Source organism: Vicugna pacos, chromosome 17, assembly GCF_048564905.1.
Source record: "Vicugna pacos chromosome 17, VicPac4, whole genome shotgun sequence".
Classification (NCBI taxonomy): Eukaryota; Metazoa; Chordata; class Mammalia; order Artiodactyla; family Camelidae; genus Vicugna; species Vicugna pacos.
Window position 1 is genome coordinate 2808116 of NC_133003.1, and position 15175 is coordinate 2823290.

The 15175-nt window shown below is 42.2% G+C and overlaps 1 protein-coding gene across 1 annotated transcript in view; it reads right to left on the reverse strand.

Moving 5' to 3' along the window:
• Positions 1 to 2644, reverse strand: part of LOC140686628 (serine/threonine-protein kinase Nek10-like) — a 56125-nt gene extending 53481 nt beyond the window's left edge. Inside the window, exons 1-3 of the mRNA XM_072940834.1 lie at positions 2541 to 2644; positions 653 to 780; positions 62 to 134 (exon numbers count right to left, since the gene is read on the reverse strand). Coding sequence (XP_072796935.1) covers positions 62 to 134; positions 653 to 780; positions 2541 to 2644 — 305 coding nt within the window. The remainder of the gene's footprint in view (positions 1 to 61; positions 135 to 652; positions 781 to 2540) is intronic.
• Between the last annotated feature and the right edge of the window lie 12531 nt (positions 2645 to 15175).

Sequence of the window (15175 nt, forward strand, 5' to 3'; positions counted from 1 at the left end):
GTGATTTTGTGAGGTATTTCTTGGTAATCCCGACAGGTTCGCGGTTGTGAGACAAAATTACCTGGTGATGGTGGTGGTCACCTTTTCAGAGTAGACGCCTTCTGGCACTGGTTCATACACTGCCTCCACGATCTGCCATACAGAGGAGAGTGACGGACGTAAAGGACCTACGGTGCCTCTAGGGGGTGGTCCTTGGCCACAAAACTAGAGTTACTCAACAAGCATCATAACCTCGTGCACACATTTTCATCAGAAACAAAACAGAAAAATTCATATAAATTGAAAGTTTCTGAGCAAAAAATTGTATTTTTCAAGCTGACTTAAAGTTAACCTCACGTTCATAATGATGTGCAGGATAATATAATATGCTGGGTTGAGGGTAGTCCAAAACACAATTAAGAATAAAAGCGAAGTGGTATATTTATTTTGATAATTTTCTAGGATAAATTGAAGACAATTATAGGGGAATGTGGGCCACAGCACAAGATGCAGATTTGGAAGAAACAAAAAATAAACTGGGTCAAGCGGCTAATAAATTTATACCTCTTTTCATCGACAGTTGCATTCAAATCACAAAGGTTCTATCTGAGAAGAAAAGGAATGGTAGATTTGGCAACATGAGATCCTGCCTGCCTCCCAAGTTTGCTTAACTTTGTATGCAGGGAGAGCATGTTGGTGCTGTAGAAGGGAGGGCTCAGAGTCACCATCTGATAAAGGATGCAGCCTGCTGCCCAGATGTCCGCCTTCTCCCCATACAGCTCACTCTTCAGCACCTTGGGGCTGCGGGAAAATGATGATGGTCATGAACAGTGAAAAAGGAAGAAGTCAGCACGGGAAAAATTTCCACTTTCAAGCTATAGTTGGAGACGCAAAAAAAAAAAAAAAACAACTCTGGCTCACTAATTCAAATAACATACTAAAAAGTGTCTTTGAATACTCTCAGACTAGGTGAGTTGAGCAGCACAACTAAGCAATTTTATTTTAAGCCACAAATAACAATGAACTGCATAAACACCTCTCGAGGAGTGATGGAAATGTTAACTATCTTGATTGTGGCGATGGTTTCATAGGTGTAGACATCTATCAAAATTCATCAAGCTGTACATCTGAAATATGTGTAGTTTACTGTACAGGAATCATACCAGAATAAAGTTGTTTAAAAAAAAAGATGAGAGATTGGAATCCTCATACACTGCTGATGGGAATGTAAAATGGTGCAGCCTATTGGAAAACAGTTAGGCAGTTCTTAAAAAGTTGAACACAGAGTTGCCATATTAAGGGATACAGCTCCGGGCCAAATCCTGTGTGTGATCTTTCGGGTCCAACCACAGGCTTTGCCTGGCACATCTCCTGGGAGGAACCTGCCCTCCCCACACCAGACGTCGCACTCTGCCAGTATCCCACAGGTCCCGGAGGGAGTTGCAGTAACGAACTTGGCTTCCCTGTCAACCCCAGTCAGCCACGTGCACAGTCACAGCTGCGCTCCCAGACCAGGTGCCTCCGATCGGTGCCCGGAGGCCTTGGCGGGGCCACCCGCCAGAGCCTGGGCTGAGACCACCTTGTGAGGGTCTGGCTGAGGCAGACCGTTCAACTGCTGGTGACACTTCTGCATAATGTTAATGAATGGTTACGCACATTACAGAAGCATGAAAACCCAGACAGAAAGGGTATATGTCAACTTCAGGGTAGTGATCACCTCTGGGGAGGAAGAGGAAATACAATGGGGAGGGGTCTTCAATTGAATGAATACATAGCATAACTTCTTCAAAACATTTTTCCTAAGTAGATATAATATAGCTAGAATATATTGAAACCAGTGTGTATAAATGGATGTTTATTAACTAATGAAATATTTCACAGTAAAAAAGAATTAAAAAAAACCAAAATAATGCTTAGGGATAGGTGGCAGAATAACATGATTCTAAATTCGTGATACATTTATATACTTTTCAAATTCTTCCAACCGTCATGAATTTATTTCATAATGATAAACAGCACATGTATTTTTTCAAAAATCTATCATGATCAGTAAATTTACTTATGCAGAGAGCTTGAAAAAACAAACCAGTATTAAAAATCTCATTTTGGTGTAAAAACCCTAAACAAGTGTTTTTACTAGGCCAGTGCTGAGAAACTTTTTCTAATGCAAGTCAATATTTAAAGGCGAAATTTAGATGTATCCAAATTATAAGGGATAGTTAGGAACTGAAATGCAAATAAATTACAGCTATAATCGTTATTCCTCTCGATGTCCTTTTGAAAACATGACTTTAAATAAATCTGGATTCTCTGAATGTGTTTATTCAATCTTTTCCTATAAATTACTCTGTGTAGAGCTACAGCTAATAACAGATTTTTTAAAAGAGCTGGAATATCTAATTCAATAGTTTTCAAAAATATTCTAAAACTCTCTTCATATTAAATAATGTGTAAAAGCCCCCTCACTGTTCAGACGACAACAGAACGAAGGCACTTTGTTGAAGCAGGGGTCTTGATTTCTCACTTGTTCCACAGATACATGCCCTCTCTCCCCTCTTTACCTCTCCCCATCAGTGGCTTCTTCTGCTCTGGACACCAGCATCCTCAGCTCTGCTGGCCTCTCACCACCACCCTCATTCTCACAGTTCACAGCACACTTCTCCATGAGCTGTTGCTGGTTCTACCTGTGACTGCTTGTCACCTCCCCCCCAACCCCAAAGCCCTTACTATTCCCCCAAAACCACTCCTGGTAATCACTGCCTATCTGCAGATCTAAGGGGTGTCCTTTGGTCCTTTCCATTGAGTCATGAAATCATCCCATGGAAGCGACAATTCTCAATGCTTGGCCCTTCTGCATACAGGATGCTGTGACCTAGGAAAAGCACTGTGCTCCTCCTCGGACACTTTCTCATGTCTTGTCTGACTCTAGTTTCCCTTGGCTCTCTTTCTTCTCCCTCCTCTTTGCCTGCTCCTCCCAAACCTCTCCAGGGCTTGCTCCCACTGAGTCTGCCCCTGAAGTGCTGTGGCCCCTCAAGGTCTAGCTCAGTACTTGTCTGCTTCACAGCCAGTCCCGCCTAGATGCCCATGAGCCTCTCTCCCCCGGGGCTCCCACAACATATTTGGGTTGCTTATTGGGCATGACAGCCTTACTGCCTCAAAAACAACCCGAATGTTATGGAGATGCTGCTGTGGGTTGAAGTCCTTAATCCTGATACCTATGAATGTGACCTCATTTGGAGATAGGGTCTTTGCAGATGTAATCGGGTTAAGATGAGTTCATACTTGATTGAGGTGGGCCCTAATCCAGATGACTAGTGTCTTAATGAGAAGAGGAAACAGAGACACAGACATAGACGAGCGGGGAAAATACCGTATGGTGATGGAGATAGAGATGAGAGGGATGTACCTGCATGTCCATTCCTGATCTGTCCTGGTCCACCTGCCTCCTGGACACCCCCCAGCTTATCCAGTAGAGAGCCCCGTTTCCTAACAAGGACAGCTGTCTGGCTCCCCCGGGTGAATTCTGGATTTCCTCTTGGTAGCCTTGATGAAAGCTCCAGCAGCTTCTGCACCCAGTTGGAGGCCACCTGCTCTACAGGGTGACTCTGGCCATAGGTGACCCTGCCCCATAACACTACCAGGAGGGGTGGGGAACACAACCCGGAAGTATGGAGAAGTTAGGGCCTACGGACAAACTCTGACCAATGAGAAACAGAGATGAATTCTCCCTCCTTATTTCCCCCAATGGATTCTTCTAATGCACACATGTGCCTTAAGATCCACCCAGAGACATGCCCCTTGACCAAGTAACTGGTGGTTTCTACTGAAGCTGTGGCCAGCTTGGCATCACACCACACTGTATTGTGACCTCCCTTCCCTTCCTTGTTTCTCAATTCATCTCACTCTCAATGCCCTGGGACCACCACCTCCCAAAAAAGGGCTAGCATTTGTGCTCCATTTTCTGTGGAACTCAGGATAAGACTAGGTATTTAACTTCCTTCTGTCCCATCTAACAGATGGGACAACGACAGTCCTTCTCATACAACTGCTGAAGTTATTATGCCAGAGAATGCCTTGTGCTCAGAAAACGCTACTTGTTAAAATTAGCAATAAATACAGAGAGAGCCACCAGCATTTCTGCATCTCCCTCCCACTGGGGTTGGGGAGGAGGGAGTCGGAGAATGTGTGTATTCCTGATGCATCTTCTTTTCTTTTGTTCTTTTTGAAATTAAAATCTATTAGTACTGCACCTTATGCCACAGAGGCATGGAAGCTCATTTACGCAGAAAAGGCACTTACTAAATGCCGTTAGGGGACTCACAGGGTTTCTGGGAGGACCCAAGAACCAGCCTTGGGGGCTTTTCAGTGAGAATGTCTCCCCGGCACAGCCTTCACCACTGACACTGGACAGCAGACACCAGGACGCCAATACCACCATCTTCCACCACCGCCCTTGCCCTGCCTCCAAACTGGACTCCGCCCAGCGCATGTTCTCTCCCATTCACCACCTGCAGATCCAAGTCTTGCTGAGGCCACATGGTAGCCACCTGGTACAGCTGCAAGGGCAGCTAAAAGAACACTTTTCTTTCTGGTGCCTTCTTTAACGAGAGGACATTCAAAAAGTAGGAAGCTCCCCAAATACAGAAAAGGCGTTCAAAGGTCTTCAGGACAGCCAAAAATATGACAAATGCCCACTCCACAGCTGTTTGAGGAAGCACCCCAAATCAAATAAAATATGGTTCCAAATTAAAAAGAAAGAACAAGAAGGGAGGGCTGGAAAAACAACCTACCTACTGAGGGGATTCCTGCAAAGTGTGCCTCGTGTCCAGGTCATCTGTGATGCTTAGGGCCTGGGGGGAGCTCACGCTGTTTTGTGAGCTGCTGCTGGGGCCACCATAGCACTGGAGTTCTCCTCTACAAAAGCTTATACTCGGGGTCGCCTCTTTCTAGCCCTCAGACAACTTGCCATTGTAATTAGAAATCAAAGTGAACATGAACAAGTTCTACTCAAGCCTAGTATTACTCATCAACCCTCAGGCAGAAATCTTAGACAATTACCCTGTCAACAAGGAGACATAATACTCAGATGACAGAGTCTCTTATTCTTAGAAGAAAAGATACGTGATAGATTGAAAATTAAAATATCTGAAGAAAGACAACGAATCACTTCTATTAAGTATATCCATCCATGGTCCCAACAATTACAATTACAGGCTACTTCCTCTCCTATGTTACTCATACTGGTGTCCCTTGAACAACACAGGGCTTAGGAGTAAAGCCCTCTGCACAGTCCAAAATCTGTATTTAATTTATAGTCAGTTCTCAGTACCTGCAGGTCCGCACACTTGGGCTCAGCCAACCAGGTGGGCAGTACTGGGGTATGCATGGAGTGAATAAAACCTGACTGTAAGTGGACTCACACAGCTCAAACACGTGTTGTTCAAGGGTCAGCTGTATGTGAAAGAAGTCACCAAGAATTTAAGTTTTCCTTTAAAGTTTATAGACTACTTCTCACATTTTGAAGACTTATTCATTTTTTAGAGCCCTTTAAGTTTACAGCAACACTGAGAGGAATTTATGGAGATTTTCCGTATACCCCCTTCCCCTCCACAGCCCCTTTCTCTTTTATTCTCGTTAATGTGAGGCTCATATCAGCCCACCCCTGGATTATCACAGAAGCCTTCCTCCCTTAATTGCCTTCACATGTTCCGTCACTGAGCAACTGTTTCCTGAGCACCTACTATGTGCCAAGTCCTCTCTTCCAGACAGTTTTGTTATGAAAGTACAGAGAAAAGTGGGTTAGTAGCTGGAAAAGAAAGAGAAGAATGTTGAGTGTGCTTGTTTTTTAAGATAGGGAAAAATGGCAGTATGCTGGCTGATGCACAGGCATGAGTCAGTGGAGGTGGAGAAACTAGTGATGCAGCGTGAAGAGGGTTGGCCTGCAGGACATGGAGACACAGCAGGGGACTGGCCTCCATGAGGACTGCAGGAGCGCACGTCATGCAGGGCCAAGGGTGCAGGTGGGACGGGGGAAGGGGGCAGGGCAGGATCACTAAAGGAACAACACAGCCATTGAGGACACGACGAACACTGGCCAGAACCAACCGGGCCCAAGATGGTGGAAGATTTGACTCTGAGTGACCTTGAGCCTCATTAGACACTCACTGTAGTACATTAACATGCTAAATGACACTCCCACAGGTGCCATGACAGTTCCGAGGGTGCCTGAAGGCCAAAAGATGGGCGGTGGCCCAATTCCTGGAAATCCACCCACCCTTTCCCCCAAATAGTTGGACTAATCCTCCCACGTGTCAGCCCATGAAATTATCCAGCCCATGAAAACTAACAACCCCATACACGGGGGCGGCCTCGCTGGCCTTCTGAGACAGCCCACACTCTGTGTACGGAGTGTGCCTCTCCCTGAATAAAGCTACTTTCACTCTCCTGTGGCCCGCTCTTGAATTCTTTCCTGGACGAAGCCAAGGACCCTCACTCGGCGGCCTGTCCCAGGGACTCGCCCAAGACTTGGGGCGTGACCATCCTCTCGCACCCCCTTCTCCTGGAGCACAGGGAGCTGGGAAGACATGGAAGCAAAGCTTGTGGAAGTGCCGCCACAATGGCTCCTAGTTTCTCAGGGAAGCAGGCAGCAGAGTCGCTGGTGTAGAAGTTGGAGTCCAAACTCTTGCTGTTAACTCAAACCTTACTCAAACACCTCTACATAAGCCTCCGCACACACTGATCCCCCACTTCACTAATCTCTCGACGCCCCTTCAACGACCTGTGTCCTTCACCGGGCTTGCCCTGCTGTACCCCACCGAGGGGCAGCAGAGGGAGTCATGATAAACACTGGATTCCATCAAAATGTGTTAATTATGAATGAAAGATGTTGCAGCCACATCAGCAAACAAAGGATGCTGTGGTCATCAAGTCATCAACCACTATCCTTGCCCTGAGGGATGGAGGCAAACAGGTTGCCACTGCCAAGCCCTCAGCCACTGCACCACCCCCAACAGTGCTCCCCGAGGGGAGGCAGGATGGGAAAGAACAGGACACTAGCCCTAGACAGCTACGGTGCATGTCAAAGGAATGATTTCAATGAGCCCAGACTCTTTCATCCTCCTATACCTAGAAAAGCACTGAATTCCTTAATTTGAGGTGTCTGGTTTCCTTTAATTAACAGTCATCTTTTGATGTCCCCACTACCTGGTCTTTGCCGCAAAAACCCCCACAGACACTGACTCCCCCTTAACTCTTTGGAGCAGTTCCTCAGAGCTGTCTTAGAGGTTGTCTCTTGGGCTAAAGTCCTCAGCTTTTGTCTGCCAAATAAAACATATTTGTCAACTTTCAGGTTGTGCGTCTTTTTTTAGTCGACAGTACAAAACTTGAAAATATACATCACTAAGTGATACCATAGCTAAGGAAATACAGTAATTTTACTCATATAACAAAAGCATACACAGAGGATACTGAAAATCACCATGTATCAGATTATCTCCAGTGTCCGTGGTCTTGATGACATACGGGCTTTAGACTAAAAGATGGCTGCAAGTTCTCCTTCCTGCCCCTCCTTGTTACTCGAATGTGACCTTAATGAGTTTCCGATCTGTGTACTTTCCCTCTGACATGAGAAATCACACCTAGGAAAAGTCCTTCCTGACTTTGAGGGCCAAAAAAAAAAAAAAGTGAAACTAGAAAACCTGACTCAATTAGTGGTACTTTCAGTACCACAATGGTACTTTGATCAAAAGGGAATAATGTAAAAATTAATATACAGAAACCATAATTAAATAGAGCTGAGCGATCACAAGGGGGAGCTCTCACACCCTGTGAGGACAGCAGAGCCCAACAGGAGGAAGAAAGACTTCTCCTTCCAGGCAAGGACTCAGCCCATGAAAAGCCCTGGGCTCTATATACCGCAGCCCTCCCACCTCCCTTTCTGCTCTGTAAAAGCCTTCTCCTTCCCTTGGTATGCTGGGACTAGCACGTGACCCACCATGCTTGTGGACCCAAAAGTGTAATTCTGTGCTGATCCAGAATAAACTCATCTTTGATGCAGAAATATCTGGCAGTTTATTTCAGGTAACAGAACACACTGCTTTTGTAATAAAGAAACAATAGAAGAAAACTTTAATCAGTAAGTTTTTTAAAAAGAATATGAAAAGGAATATATACATATACATATATATGTATAACGGAATCACTACATTGTACACCAGAAACTAACACATTGTAAATAGACTATACTTCAATTAAAAAAAAAAAAGCAAAACAACACAGAACTTTTGAAATCTTCCAAGATAAGGGGTTTTGTTGTGGTTTTTTTGTTTATCTCTATTCACCATCCTTGAATCTCTAGTTAATTTTTAGTCCACGAAGCCTGCCAGATTTGACAATTTTTTCAGATATTCTATTTCGAATAGGGTCATTACATATATGTGTGTGTATGTGTGTGTGTGTGTGTATATATATATATATATATATATATATATATATATATGTATAGTAACTAATTTTTTATTTACCATACTGGAGATATGCTTCTAGTTCAACAATTACTGTACCACCACTTACTATTATTTACCTAAACAACTTAAGCAGCCCCATTTTACTGTAAAATAGCTACAATAGCTGAGAATGAATTAAATAAAATACCAAATAAACAGGGGAACAAAAGGAAAAAAATTTAAATATGTTAAAATGTTTATACAAACAAAAACCAATGTAAAAATTCCTGAAAATTACCAGTAAATTTTTTAAAAATCAGTGAAGAAAAAGTTTCATTCATAGTAATTCCTTTATTTTGATCATATTATCACCACAGCCAATTTACTTTCAACCAAATTCTTTCTACATTGCCTGAAGCCCAAGTGATGTAGGGAACCCCATGGTTTGAGTGCAGGGGAGTCACAGGAAGGAGGAAGAGAAAAGAAGGAAGACAGGAAAATCCTTGGAAGGGCATCTAGAATTTTACATGCTTCATCAGTCTTGAAGGAAAAATATATATTTGAATCAAAAATGCTACACTGAGACTGCACTATAAAAAAGGAACTGAGATTCCTCCTTATCAGATTAACTCATACAACCTTCCTAGACATGGAAGTTTTGAATGAACAGATTCTTTCGTGGAACATCTGTATGTCTGATTAAAAGGGTTATAAGTATGAATAAATTGGAAACAAATTAAGAAGAAAAGACTGAAAAGAATCTTTCACTATATGAAGAATTATTAAATTATTAAATGGTAAGTACTAACTAGGTGTGTCGCACGGCCACTAAAACCCGAAAAGAATTTCAAGTCATAAGAAAAAAATTCAACTTGGCATAAGAACACTTTGGCTTTTGTCTTTCTGGGTATAGAAATTTTCAGTCACAAAAAGAAAAGAAATTATAAACCACCATCCTCAAAGGCTGTTTTCCCCTTAACCTGTCATGAAGATGGTGAAAAATAAAAGAGATAAGCACTTACCAGTTCTTGGCTTCAAGAAAGGGCACACATTACATGGTCTATTTGAGGCTTCTCTAATTCTAATTCTTTCTGGATTCTATTAAGCAGCCAATAATGGGGACCCATTAAATATAAACACACTGAGGAGCCTGGGTAATTAAACAAATGGATAATGGGAGGTGGGATCGAGACAAAGGATTCAGAGGAAACTGGCTCCCCTCCCCTCACAAACACATCCAAACTACATCTACACAGAGGGACTCTCAGTGACATCAGCCTGGGGACCCGCAGAACAGCTCCCCTGCAGCTGGGGCTGTGAAGAAAGGTCCACACGGAGTCTGGAAGGAAGGGGAAGGGACCTGGTCGGGACACGCACACAGAAGAGGAGGGGATATCACAGGCTCAGCGTCTCCTTGGGGAGCGAGGGGTACAGGCTCCGCACTGGGCACCCCAGACTTGGGGACCGACACCGGGAAGAGAGACCCCTCAGCCGGTGTGAAACCCAGTGAGGCTCACCAGGGGGCTGTAAGAAACTGAGACTCTGCTCCTGAAGGGCCCGGACCGGCTCTCTCCCAGCCGCAGTGTGGAGGCAGCAGGCTGAGAACTGCCGGGGGCTCCAGCCGGCCTGTCGGGACTGCTGCATCCCCCCCCGGACCCACCGGGCTCCTGCCCCAGCCCCTCCGGCTCCGGGCTGCTCCCCACTGAGGCAGAGGCGGCCACTGCACACGACAGCGTGCACACCTGGAGGGGATGGAGCCGGCTTGGACTCCAGCCCTGCCTCTGCCCAGGGCGCAGGCACCACTGCCAGCGCGTTTCACTGCTCACCCGTGGGAGGGAGCAAAGTCAGCTCGGCAGCGCGACGCTGCCCCTCCCGTCACGACCAGCCTCTAGCCGCGCGAGCACACCGGGGACACAGTGACACCAGCACAGAAGTGCAGCCCCCAGGCCTCAAGCCCTGAGCCCACACCCCCCCCGAGGTGGAGACTGCCAGCACCCCTGGAAGGAACCCAGCTCCCTCAGGGCTCCTGCTCCAGCCCCTGTGACCCTGATCCCTCCTTTGACAGGGCAGTGACAGCCACTGAGCAGAGAAGCCCCAGCTTGGCCCTGGGCCTGTCTCTGGCCCCTCCAGCTCCACCCCTACCTCCCACCAGGGTGGCGTCCACCAGCACACTTGGGAGAAGATGCAGCCAGTGCTGCTGTCAGATCCAGCTCCCACCAAGGCCCCTGAGCACACGCAGTTGCACAGGGATGTTCCCACACAAGGCACGCCTGCAAGACCAGAGCAGGTAACTGTTTCTCCTAAATTCAGAGAGACAGAGAAAGGTAAACAAAATGAGAAGAGGAGAATATTTTTCAAAAGAAATAACAAGGATACACCCTGAAAAAAAAATCCTAATGACCCAGATAAATAGTTTACCTGATAAAGAGTTCAAAGCAAAGGTAAGAGAATGCTAACTGAACTTGGGAAAGAATAAATGAACACAGTGAGAACTTTAAGAAGGAACTGGGAAATGGAAAAAGGGACCCAACAGAGCTAAAGAATAAAATAACTGAAATGAAAAATACCGTGGAGGGAATTAACCGCAGATTAGGTGACACGGGAGAACGTGTCAGTGATGTGGGAGGTACAGTAATGGAAACCACCCTATCACAACAGCAAAAACAAAACAAAACAACCAACAAATTTTTAAAATGGAGAATAGTTTAAGGGACCTCTAGGACATTGTGCATACCAACATTCAAATTATAGGGACCCCAGAAGAAGAGGAGAGAAAAGGGTCGTAAATGTATTTGATGAAATGATGGCTGAAAACTTCCTGATGCTGAAGAAGGAAACAGACATCCAGGAAGCACAGAGGGTCCCAAACAAGCAAACACAAAGAGACCCACCCCCGGAAATCCCATAACTGAAACGGCAGAAGTTAAAGATAAAGAGAGACTTCTAAAGGCAGCAAGAGGAAAACAAAGAGTCAGTTACAGGGAATCCCCATAAGATTGTCAGCTGATTTTTCTGCAGACACATCGCAGGCCAGAAGAGGGCGGCATGATATGTTTAAAATGCTGAAAGGGTGGAAAGCCCTGCAAAGTTGAATACTCTACCCAGCAAAGCTGTTATGCACAACTGAAGGAGAGATAGAGGTTCTCAGACAAAACCAAGAAGAGTTCATGACTACTAAACAGACCTTATGAGAAATATTAATGGATATTCTTTAAGTGAAAAAGAAAAGGATACAGTAAGAATGAATAAAGTATAAGAAGGGAAAAATCCCACTGGTAAAGGCTGTGGATCAACTATTAAATAACCTAATACATAGGTTAAAATGTTTAAAGACAAAAAGTGTAAAATCAAAATATAACTACAATAAATAATTAAGTGATAGACATGATGATTTTAAATATGACATGAAAAATACAAATTTTAGGAGGCGGACTACAAAATGTAGAGCTTTTAGACTGTGTTTGATTTTAAGTGACTATCAGTTTAAAATAAGTAGATGTAGTTTACAGGTCAATAAAAATGAACTCCATGGTAACCACAAATCAAAACCTACAATAGAAACACAAACAGAGAGGAAAGAATAGAAACTTAACTAATGAAAGTTATCAAAATACAACGTAAGAGACTAAGAGAAGACGAAAAAAGAGAAGAACTACAGAAACATCAGAAGATGATTAACAAAATGGGAATAAGTACATAATTATCAATAATCACTTGGACTAAATGATCCAATCCAAGTACATAGGATGGTTGATTGAATAAAAAACAAGACCTTTATATGATGCCTACAAGAAACTCACTTCAGAGCTAAAGACACATGCAGAGTGAAAGACAGAGGATGAAAGAAGATATTCCATGCAAATGGAAACAAAAAAAAGCTGTGCAGCAATACTCATATCAGACAAAGGAGACTTTAAAAATTTTTTTAAAGTCTGTAATAAAGGACAAAGAAGGGCATTACATAATGAGAAAGGATCAACACAAGAAGAGAACAGAACATGCATAACATGTACGCACCTAGTACAGGAGCACCTAAATGTAGTAAGCAAGCGCTAATGGACATTAAGGGAGAAAACAACACTAATACATTAATAGCAGGGGACTTTAACACCCCACTTATGTCAAGGGACAGATCATCCAGACAGAAAGTCAGTAAGGAAACACTGGCCTTACATAACACATTAGATCAGCTGGACTTAATATGTATCCACAGGACACTGCACCCAAAAAAGGCAGAATACACATTCTTTTCAAGTGCACACAGAATGTGCTCCAGGATAGATAACATGCTAGCCTGCAGAACAAGCCTCAACAAATTTAAGTGTTTGGAAATCATGTCAAGCATTTTTCTAACCACAGTGATATGAAACTAGAAATCAATTACAGGAGGAAAGTAGGAAAAACAAGCATGTGGTGACTAAACAACGTGCTTCTGAAAAAAACCAGAAACCAAAATACAATGGGTCAATGAAGAATTCAAAGAGAAAATAAGAAAACAAATGAAACAAATGAAAATAAAAACACAACTTTCCAACATCTCTGGGAAGCAACAAAAGCAGTTCTCAGAGGGAAGTCTATAACAATACAGGCCTACATCAAGAAATAAGAAAAATTTCAAGTATTAACAGTCTAATCTTAGCAAAAGAAGAACAAACTAAGTCCAAAGTCAGCAAAAGAAAGGACTTAAAAAGATCAAAATGGAAACAAAATTGAGACAAAAAAATCCAAATAAGAAACAAAGGGCTAATTGTTTTAAGAGACAAACAAAATTCATAAGCCTTTAGCCATGCTCATTAAGAACAAAAGAGCAAGGACCCAAATAAAGAAAATAAGAAATGAAAGAGGAGAAATGGCAGCCAAAACCACAGAGATTAAAAAGAAATTATAAAAGAATATTATGATCAGTTATATGCCTACAAACTGGACAACAAGAATAAATGGAAAAATTTCTAGGAACTTACAGCCTTCCAAGATTGAATCAGGGAAAAACAGACAATCTGAACAAGATCAATCACTAGTAGTGAAATTAAATTTGTAATTTAAAAAGTCTCCCACCAAACAAAAGTCCAGGACCAAAAGCTTCACAGGGTTATTCTACAAACATATAAAGAAGAGTTAATACCTATCCTCTCAAACTATTCAAAAAATCTTAAGAGGAGGGAACATACCCAAATTCATTCTACAAGGCCACCATTAGCCTGACACAAAAACCATACAGACACTACAAAAAAAAATTACAACCAATATCTCTGATTAATAAAGATACAATGATCCTCAACAAAATATTAGCAAATAGAATTCAACACAACATAAAGAAGGACATTCACCATGATCTGACATGATTTAGAGCAGGGATGGAAGGATGGTTCAACATCTACAAATCAATCAGTGTTACACACCATATTAACAAACTGAAGGAGTAAAAATCACATAATCATCTCACCAGATGCAGAAAAAGCATCTGAAAAAAATTTAACACTTATTTATGATAAAAACTCTGAACAAAATTGAGATAGAGAGAACATACCACAACATAATAAAAGCCATTTAGGAAGAACCCACAGCTAACATCAAGCATAATGGTGAAAAACTGAATCAAGACAAGTATGCCCACTCTCACCATTTCTATTTAGCATAATATTGGATGCCCTAGCTACAGCAAATAGAAAAGAAAAGGAAATAAAAGGCATCCCAGTTGGAAGGGAAGAAGGAAAACTGTCACAATTTTCAGATAAAATGGTATTATACCTAGCAAACTATGAAGTCTCCAGCAGAAAACTATTAGAGCTAATAAATGAATTCACTGAAATTGCAGGATAAAAGATTAATAGACAGAAATCTGTTGCTTTTCTATACACAGAACTATTAATAACACTAACTAATAAGGAACTAGTATAAAGAGAAAATAAACAAATATTGCCATTTACAATTGCATCAAAAAGATTAAAATACCAGGAATAAACTTAACCAAGGAGATGAAAGATTCACACTCTGAAAACTAAAGGAAACTGATGAAGGAATCTGAACCAAATAAATGGAAAGAGATCACATGTTCATGGATTGGAAGAATTAACATTTTTTAAACGTTCATTCTATCCAAAGCAATCTACAGATTAAGTGTAATACCCATCAAAATACCAATGACATTTTTCATAGAACTAGAACAAATAATCCTAAAATTTGCATGGAACCACAAAAGAACCCAAAAAGCCAAAACAATCTTGTGAAAAAAGAACAAAGCTGGAGGTATGACAAGTGCTAACTTCACACTATACTACAAAGCTACAGTAATCAAAACAATATGGTACTGGCACAAAAACAGACACACAGATCGATGGAACAGAGCAGAGAGCCCAGAAATAAACCTATGTATGTATGGGCAATTAATCTATGACAAAGGAGGCAAGAATACACAATGGGGGAAATTCTCTTCAATAAGTGGTGCTGGGAAAACTGGTTAGGTGTGAAAGAATAAAATTAGAACATTTTTTTACACTATATACAAAAATAAACAAAAAATAGATTAAAGACCTAAATGTAAGACCAGAAACCATAATATTCCTAGAAGAAAACATAGGCAGTATCCTCTTTGACATAAGTCTAAGCAATATTTTTTAAATTTGTCACCTCAGGCTAGAGAAACAGTAAGAAAAAAGTAAACAAATCAGACCTAATTAAACCTAAAAGCTTTCACACAGTGAAGGAAATACTCAACAAATTGAAAAGACAACCTACGGAATGAGAGAATATGT